This window comes from Gymnodraco acuticeps, unplaced genomic scaffold, assembly GCF_902827175.1.
Source record: "Gymnodraco acuticeps unplaced genomic scaffold, fGymAcu1.1, whole genome shotgun sequence".
NCBI lineage: Eukaryota > Metazoa > Chordata > Actinopteri > Perciformes > Bathydraconidae > Gymnodraco > Gymnodraco acuticeps.
The window spans coordinates 286,130-295,586 of record NW_022990146.1 but is presented as its reverse complement, the minus strand read 5'-3'; the positions used below and the strand labels follow the sequence as shown (position 1 = coordinate 295,586).

At 39.6% G+C, this 9,457-nt stretch overlaps 1 protein-coding gene across 1 annotated transcript; it reads left to right on the top strand.

The window, feature by feature from the left end:
- The first annotated feature begins 624 nt into the window (after window positions 1–624).
- On the top strand, window positions 625–5,568 carry LOC117546866. Its single transcript, XM_034217224.1, has 3 exons — window positions 625–2,247; window positions 3,157–3,270; window positions 3,692–5,568. Exons 1-3 carry the CDS (start codon window positions 1,975–1,977, stop codon window positions 4,751–4,753), a joined length of 1,449 nt encoding a protein of 482 aa, XP_034073115.1. The 5' UTR covers window positions 625–1,974; the 3' UTR covers window positions 4,754–5,568.
- Window positions 5,569–9,457: the final 3,889 nt, after the last annotated feature.

The window sequence follows — 9,457 nt, the reverse complement described above, 5'->3', positions numbered from 1 at the left end:
TATAATTGAATAAATCCACAATATCATAACATTTTACAGATTCATTTAATAAACTTTTACAAAACATAGGTTGATACGGAGCCCCCTAGGAGACATGGAGAAGAAAACCAAAAAATTCTGAACAAAAAAATAAATAAATGTTTTGCGAGATATCGCAAAACCTTTGCGAGATCTCGCAAAACCCCTTTGCGAGATCCCGCTAAAATGTTCGTTTAGCGCAATGTACTTCCAGCCGGTTCAGTTCGGCAACCTACAGTACTCTGGGGCAGCTTGTAACAGATGAAAGAGTCATGGAGGAGGATTTGGAAAGGTTTCTTCGCTCGAGAGAGGTCCCACAAGAGAACATCATAAAAATGCAAAGTGACAAGGTGGGTAGAACATTCAGTCAATTCACGGAATAAGTTACCGTAACAACACAGAGCCTGGAAAAGTCAAACACTTTATAAGTAATATGGAGGTAGCATGGCAGTTTTAATACGAACGTGAGTGACACAGTAAACTGTGTGTTTTTCTCATCATGTACCGTGCAGCTTAAAAAAATCCTTCTGTAAAAAGTTTAATGCTGACTTCTGAATTTGATAAGCGCTGTTTGTTTACAAGTTAAGTGTTAGGTAGGGTGACGTTAGTACTGTGTAGTAACTAGCTTGCTACCTAGCTAAAAATGCGTTATTTGTGGTACAAATAAGAATGGTTTTTGGTAATGTATTAGCTATTTTATTTTTTCAGGTTGACAAGGCAGTGCTAACCATCATGAATGATGAACAAATGGCAAAGTATATCACTTCATACGGTGACCGAGTAGCTGTCCTCACCTTCTGTCAACAAACAAAGTGCAGCACAGATAAAGAGACTCTTCTACAGACATTAAGAGATAAAATAGGAGCACGGAAAAGTAAATCAAAAACAAAAGGAGCATTGTGTGGTGCATCAGGTGTGTTTCAAAAAGAAGGTGAAGGGATGTCAAGACAAAGAAATAATGCAGCAGAAAAGACTACCAGGAAGATTGAAATAGGATGGCTTCATTTTCACAATAAGGAATACCAACAAGTGAGGACCTGCAATGGCGGGGGAACAAGACATGCATTGGTGGAAAAAACAACAGCTCAGCTTTTGGAAATGGGAAAGAAGCTATTCTTCCCAAATGGCCACTCAACAAAAGGGCGAGTTGAAGACTTTACCTTTGAAGTCTGTGATTTTAAAAGAAACCAGATCCCTTCAGATGACACTGTTGGCAGACTTTATGAACAAACCAAACTGAAGCTGCTTAGATTTTACATATCCACAAAAGAAGAAGCCCACCCAACAGATCAATCCCCATCTGAGGTAAAAACAGTTAGTGAAGATTCCTTATCTGTAGATTCATCTGTTGACATCACTGAGGGAGCAGACGCACATGGATCTGTTGATGCAGATGAATTGATTACAGATCTGCCGGAGCGTGGATATTCATCTGACAGCGACAATAGCGATCAGGTTTGTGGCAGTAGGAAATATAAAGTAACTTTAATGACAGGGACAGATGGAAAGAGATAGTGCTTGAATATTAAACTTCAGGTAATAACTAAATAAAAAAATGATGTACATGGATTTCATAAAACAGAAAGGTTCCATTGTGTGCCATCAGTCACCACAGTTTGTCAGCAACTTTCTACATAGCTATAGTTATGGTAGGCCTATTTAGCACACACTTTTGTCCAAGGCGTTACCAACATACCTTCACCTCTGTATGTTTCAATTTTACCAGGACTTTGTTGTTGACATGTGTGGTCAGACGCATTCCTTTCTTTGTGTTGCATATTTTTTTGCAATTTCATACTTTTATTTGTAATGCTTTGAAACACATCACTTATCTTTGAGACTCTGAGGGAAGATTGAAGAATATCTCAAAGTTATTGTACAGTACCTTTATGCTTAATAGGCTAATGTGTAGTCGTATGTATTTTTTTGCACACCATTTGATATTAATTGTGAAACATGTTTTTCTCCCTGCCATTATTACAAATTACTGCTGACAACAAAAGTTGTTTTTTGTTGCATTTCCAGATACAACCAAGATCAAAAAAACAAAGATCAACCTCTGACACTGTGACAGCAGAAGGTCCAAGACAATCACATCGCTCCCATTCAACCCCAACAGACGAGGCAGATACACTTTTATGGGATCCGGAAGATGATCTTTGGGGAGCAGGTGGTGATGAGATAGTTGTGATCAAATGGAATGACGTCACACATGAGGATGTCACTCAGGTAATGTGATCAGGAACGTTTTTGGGTAAGGGGGTAGAAATGCAAATATATGTATTAAAACCAAACCAGTAAACACAGAAAAGATTGAGAAATGTATTGCTACTTCAATTTAATCAATTACATACTGTAGTTTTTGTTAGATTTCAATAGTCAGTAAATTCGATTCAATTAATAAAAAAACTCAAATGTGCATTCCTACTTTGAAAAAAATGTACCATGTCCTTTTATTTTTATGGCATGTATTCTGTTCCCCGATTCTTCTTTGGACACACGAATGAAATAACCTACAGTGCTGTGAAACGCTTACTGTACTTAATGAAATATTATCTCACCCCATGTATATTTAGAGCTTCATTTTGCCATAGCAAATTGGTTAACATTTAATAGTTTATGCTGCTTTAAAACCTTTCACATTTCAACAAACCAAACAAGACCTGATGAAAACCTGTGGAATTCCACAAAGATTTTAATTTTGCACTCATAAGCCATACATGGTGGCATGCACAACTTCACAATTCTCCTTTTTTACGATAATTTCTATATCAAACTACCATTTGTTGTGTATAGTCGTATAGCAAAGTCATGCACAACTTGTATTCAAATAAATGGTGTTATTTAGCAAGCTGCAGTAGAAGTGGAAAGCAACAGAGTCCTTTTGACTTGTGATTGTGCAGTAGTTTTTATAAACACTGATTTGTGACTTTATTATACTCTGTCTCTGAAATTGAAGGTTTGTCTTTTTCCATTTCTTTTTTCCAAGTGTCATTTTTACAGAGTATTTCTGGTTTTAAATAGAAGATGATGTTGAAGACTATTACGGAAATACTTTTGTAAATTACGGTCTGCAATAACGTCTAAGACTTCAAAGTGTCTGCTGTCAATGAATAACATACTTAATTCATCCTTCAGAGTGCGGAGATGAATGGAGTACCAATGCAGGATTTACAACTCCCCTTGCCCTCTGATTTTGGCCTGCCTTCGGCACATGTGTCCATACACGAGGATACAGTGCAAACATCACAGGTAAGATGCATCACTGCAAGAAACCCTGAACACATCCTTTAAACTACCGCTCTTGTAACATTTCACATAACTGTGGCCTGTAAAACATTTGTATACTGTCCTGAGAGCTCTGGAGGAGCTCGGTCAGGTATAAAATAAGTAACTTTGATGATGTCATACTGAAGTTGTCAGTGTTACCTCGGCTTTGAATTGAAGACAACAAATCGAAAGTCTGTGTTACAAACTGGAGGTGTGGTGGAGTTGGAAAAAAGGTCTTGTAAAAAATAGCTTTTGAGTTGCATTATGGGAAAAACATAGAATCCAATATTATATGGACCTTGATTCATACTCAACATTTAAACAATTAGGACATTTTGGCCTCTGCATCATTCATTGACCAATCTTGTTGTGTGTGTTTGTATGTTTCGTTCTTCTACTACAGGATTTGCTTTTAAATTCGAGCAGCCAACTATCCCCATCAACCTCAGCTCACGGCTCAGGAAATCCAGAGAGCACGCGACGTGCATCAATTCACAGGACAAAGGTTGTTGAAGATCTTTTGGCTGTATTTATGGACAGTAGCATAATACATTTGACTCTAAAGATGGACTTTGTAAATGAAAAAGCTATTGATGATAATGGAGTATCAAGGGAGGTTTACACTGCATTCTGGGAGCAATTTCTTGAAACGTGTGAAGGGGAAGCAGAGCGAGTTCCAAGGCTGAGGCCAGATTTCTGTGAGGCTGAATGGCAAGCAGTTGGACGGATCTGGGTGAAAAGATTACTGGACCATGGTGTCATGCCAGTGAGGCTATCAAAGGCTTTCATTGTAGCCTGCATTCATGGAGTCCACTCCGTTGATGTAGACATCCTGATGACATCGTTTCTCAACTACCTCTCTCCTGTTGAGAGATCAGCTGTGGAGAAGGCTCTCCAGGGCACAATGGAGGAGAGTGATGATGAGGACTTGCTCGACCTTTTCACAAGGATGGGTTCCCATTTCCTACCTGCAAAGAACAACATGGAGCCTGCCATAGAAACAATGGCTCATAAAGCCATTCTCCAAGAGCCAAAGTATATCGTCGATTGCTTCTTGACACCCATGTCACTTGTACAGTTGCAACTGCCAGACAAGGACAGTGTGTTGTCTCTGTATGAGAATAAGAAAGCCACAGGCAGAAGAGTGTCCCAACTGTTTGAAACAACCAACGTGGTGCTGTCTCAGAGAGAACAGACAACTTTCAACCATCTCCAACGATATGTGAAAAATGCTGACCAAGCCAAAGCTGAAAAAATCCTGCGTTTCTGCACTGGTTCTTCTGTCATATGTGTTGACAGAATTGGGGTGTGCTTTAATGCTGAAACTGGGCTCAGCAGAAGGCCTGTTGCTCATACCTGTGGAGCTACCCTTGAAATACCGTGTACCTACAGCTCTTTCCCTGAATTTCGCACGGAATTTGACAATATCCTGTCCAGCAACTACTTTGAAATGGATATTCTTTGAACTTGAGAGCAGTCGTTATCAGGCCTAATAGTAACAGTTTGGAATATTATTTTGATTTGATATTTTTGTTGTTTGTTTTGTCATTGAAACAACTGATGCACTGAACCGTGTAATGAGCAGTCTGCAATTCTATTTTCTGCTTTAACAAGGATATTACCTTTTTTTTTATACGCTTTGAGAATGACTGCAGTTTTCATTTTTGTCAGTTTGATCCTAACCCAGTTTAGAGGCTGAGATTAATATTGTGTGTTTTTTTTTGCAACTAAGAAAGCTAAACGGTGTTGTCCGTCACTGGTCGAATTGTTGATGTTATGGTGTTAAAGAGTCAGTCCTTTTTGATAACTCTCGGAAAAACAATGTTTGAAATGTAATGTGGAAAATAGTTATGTTAGATCCTGTTTGCAAAAAGCTGATGTTGAAAGTGTGAAATGTGGCCTGAAAAGACTAGCCTCTAATTACAAGCCCTAATATGCACAATTGGCCGTGATATATACATGATATTACCAACATATCACTTTCATTTACTGCCAACTTACCATGGTACCGAATTATAACTCAATGCTATTTTTTTAAGAAACAGAAATCGTGTGCATATGAAGTGACTTATACATAATGTGCAATGTTTTATTTCTCAATTGGTCTTAATATATTGACAAACCAAACTGATTAGGCACATTTTAAATGTAATCAGGTTGCAGGCCAGGATTTCACACTAGATAACAATACAACATTATTATTAATATTTCCACACTGTTAAAAGATCAGCTTGTGCTGTTATTTTCTACCCCTTTCTGACATTAAAGTGCTTGGCAACACAGGCATCACTGTATTTTCTGTGAATTACATGTAACTTGATGTTCGTACTACTTGGTTCTAGCATTAGTAAAGTCCTATACATTTTCACACAGACTATTTTTGTTTCACAGTTCGAAAACACATCAGAATCAGAATACCTTTATTAGTTCAACAGAGGGGACATTTACATTGTTACAGCAGAAAAGAGCCAAAGACAGCTTAATGTTACCTAAGAAGCATGCATACAAAAGTATTAAAGATAAACAAATTATAATTAAAAAAAGTTAGACAATTTACAAAATACACATCCTGTAACAGTTCTGAGGATTTAGCAGCCAGGTATATATTGCACAGTTATTAACGGCATATATATATATATATATATTGCACATAGTTGGTTGGTATTTAACAACAGGGGGTGTTAGTCTGTGTGATTGTGTGTGGGGCGGTCTAGGGGCTGTGCTGGTTATATAGTCTGACCGCTGCTCTCTCTCTCCGAGAGCCGGTCACTGAAGGAGCTGCACAGTGAGGACAGGGTCATGCCATCACATGTATATAAAAGGGGGGAGTGATGTTGACGAGGCAGTATTTGAGTCATCTTACAGTTCATAACACCTTAACAGGACTGGTGTCTACAGAATCTAAAATATTCAACAGCTTAGACTTTACTGACATATTCTAAATAATTAGTCAACTTAAAGATTACATTTCAAATTAATTATATGAACTATGCACACACATGACCTAAGTTCATCAAGCAAATGCAGTGAGTAGCATTACTACTTTGTGAAATAAACTACAGGCATAAGAGCTATATACTCCGAGAAACAAACAAGCAGGGCGGTGATGGTGAGTTCCAATGTCACGGTGTATATGTTTGTAAAAGGAAATATGGACATTTAATTGTCTACAAAATGCAGTTGGGACAAGGAGGTGCACTGCAGGGGAGTGTCCATCCTGTAAGTGGGGGAGGCGCACTGCAGGTGAGTGAATTTTGTACTGATTTAGGGAGATGCACTGATGGCCTCTCTTAGGTGCATATACAAGTTCACAGCCTGATATGGGTCTGTTGGTGGAGTCAGATGGGACTCGCCCATAAAGATGTGGCATAGTTCGTACACATCTGGATCACATGGTATGGCCAGCCGAAAGACACATTCATTTTTGCACAGTTGAACGTGTTCGTCTTCAACAGGGGAAAGGTAGTCTCTTGTCCGGTAAAGGTCAGGCACAGCATACATCACATTTGGCCGACCGCTGGGGACGTTGAGGTTTCTCGACGGCCTGATGGTGTGCGCATTCCAAACCTGTGCAGTGTCATCCAACTCATCCTGTAAAAAATAATGTATTAATACATTTAGTAAGAACTGTACATACGCATCAACTTAAATAGAGAACAACATTATGGCATTCACACATAACCACAAACCCCACCCTCCGTCTGTGTCCTTCACACTCTCCTCTCTGTCTCCTTCACACTCTCCTCTCTTTCTGTCTCTTACTTTTTCTCTCCTCTCTCCATCTGAACTCACACGCACAGCGCATACACACAATGTATTAACTCACCTGGATGAGTCCCATGCAACAAAATTGAAGGAGGCTTTTGTCCAGAAATCCACCATCAAAATGCCCATTGTCTCTGAGGTCTCCAAAGAAGCACAACCAAAACTCTGCGCACTCTCTGCGAAGAAAACCCCACCAATATTCGATTTGTTGATTGGCGGTGCTGGCTCCCTCCAAGTAGCTTTCATGGTTGCCATCTGGGCGAGTAGGTACGAGGAAACGCTGAATGCCTCGAACATAGCCATTTCCTGTTCCAAGATCGCCTCTCACCAGTCTAGGGCAGCCCCATAAACGCTGCACTGCTTCCATGTAATATCCCCCAATCAACTTGTTGTGTAGGCATTAAGCCAGATCATTTTTCTTGAATACCCATCGATACATCCATTTATACAAATGCCATATGGCTTCAGTTTATCATAGGAATCCAGGTGCCAGATGAAGTTTGGCCCTTTGGAGAAGTAACGCCTTCGTCTGAGTCGTCCTGCTTGCCTTAATGCCACTCCTCCGGGATCCAGCTCCTTCAGTACCAAGCGCACATCCTCCTTCCTCACACGCAGTCCATGCACTGTGCATTTTGCGTACATCCAGCGGTACCCATGAAGCTGCCCAGAGTACTGTAACTGATTGCGAATGAAATCCACCAGGACCGCAAGCTCAGAGTATGCATGTTGACGTGAATGTCCCCTCGCTCTGAGTATCCTCTTGAGGTGTCTTTCACTTATGATAAACCTGTGCCTATTGCCAAGCACTGATGTTATGTCTTTATATTTTAGGCCAAGCTCAAAGTAAAAATCGATTAACTGCTCCATTGTTGTGGTTTCTGTGTCGCTGAACTGACCCGGAAGTACATTGACCTAAATGAAAAGCTTTGCGAGATCTCGCAGAGGGGTTTTGCGAGATCTCGCAAAGGGTTTTTGCGAGATCTCGCAAAACATTTATTTATTTTTTGTTCAAATTATTTATTTTTTTCTTCTCCATGTCCCCTAGGGGGCTCCGTAGGTTGATGTTATATCGGGGGGATATTTCATTTTAAAAAGCAGTTATACCATAGCCTACTATGTTTAGGTACTAATGAATGATATCCTCAAAACAAACGCACACATAAATAACAAAGGAAAATACATAATTGAATAAATCCACAATATGATAACATTTTACAGATTAATTTAATAAACTTTTACAAAACATAGGTTGATGTTATATCGGGGGGGAAAATACATATTTAAACATTTCAATTAGTCTCTGCATATTTAAGTAATGCTAGTTTATATAACAGATGAACAGATGTACAATATCCAGAAAGTAGATGCAACAAATATATATAATGTGTGCATTTCCAACATATCCTCTGAAAGAGGGTTAGTCGTTGAGTTGAGTAGTGAGCCATTCGTTTTGTTTTCGTGGTGCGATGTCTGCTGAGAAGTCCTTGTATGCCTCGCTGACTTTGAGGACATCTGGGTCTGGCAGCTCCCCTCGCACGGCCTTGTAACGTGTACTCCTTTGAACATGTTTATATGATAATTAGGACTTTCAGAAACATTTTACACTCAGACAACAATCACAAAGTTGTAGCAGGCTACATACAATTACTTAGGACAATAGATATGACCTTACACCGTCAGCAACTGTAAACTGCTTTGGCTTAGTGGAAGTGAACACCATGTCACTCACTCTGCCTGGTTTCACACCCTATTCATTACACAAAAGAATTGTCAAATTAATTGAAAAGGTTGTTGTTGCAACATACTAGATCAGCTCTTGGCACAAAGGAAATACTCATTAAACCGTGGATTGGTTGTGAACACATACTGTACTTACCATGGTTCTTGGCTTGGGCCATCGCTGCTCTGTTTCAGTGCAGCTGAGGACAGGGGGGACAGCAGCCAGGTTGAGTGTGGAGTAGTGTGCAGTCTGGAACAACAGTGCAACATTGTGGTTGCAGAGTGCTGTTCCAGCTACACAGGAACACTTTGCCACTGCAATCTCCACAGGTGAGCAGTTCTTAAAACAACATGTCAGTCATTTTACATTTAGGACACTGCTTCAATACAACACAGACAAATGAGAAAGCTGAGAGCAGGCTGATCAGGCAAGTAATAGGTGTGGGAAAAGGCTAAACCATGTCAGGTTGTCAGTCACATCACATACACAGAAGTTCTGTTGTTTGGAATACTGTAATTTAAGAACATTCAAACAGATAAGCTTGTATAGCCTGTCTCAGCTCTCTCAATGTATTATCTTATATTATAACTACATAAAATAGTGTCAGTAGAACGTTGAACAGCTTAACATAGCACTTACCTAACACTGGCCAATACAAATAATTGGACCCTACATGGATTATAC

Excerpts from the sequence above, each read along its gene's own strand:
- LOC117546866 (XM_034217224.1), top strand. The coding sequence starts at position 1,975 with ATGTTTTTCTCCCTGCCATTATTACAAATTACTGCTGACAACAAAAGT. Across the intron at positions 2,248-3,156 it reads CACATGAGGATGTCACTCAG|AGTGCGGAGATGAATGGAGT; the intron begins GTAATGTGATCA and ends TTCATCCTTCAG. Across the intron at positions 3,271-3,691 it reads ATACAGTGCAAACATCACAG|GATTTGCTTTTAAATTCGAG; the intron begins GTAAGATGCATC and ends CTTCTACTACAG.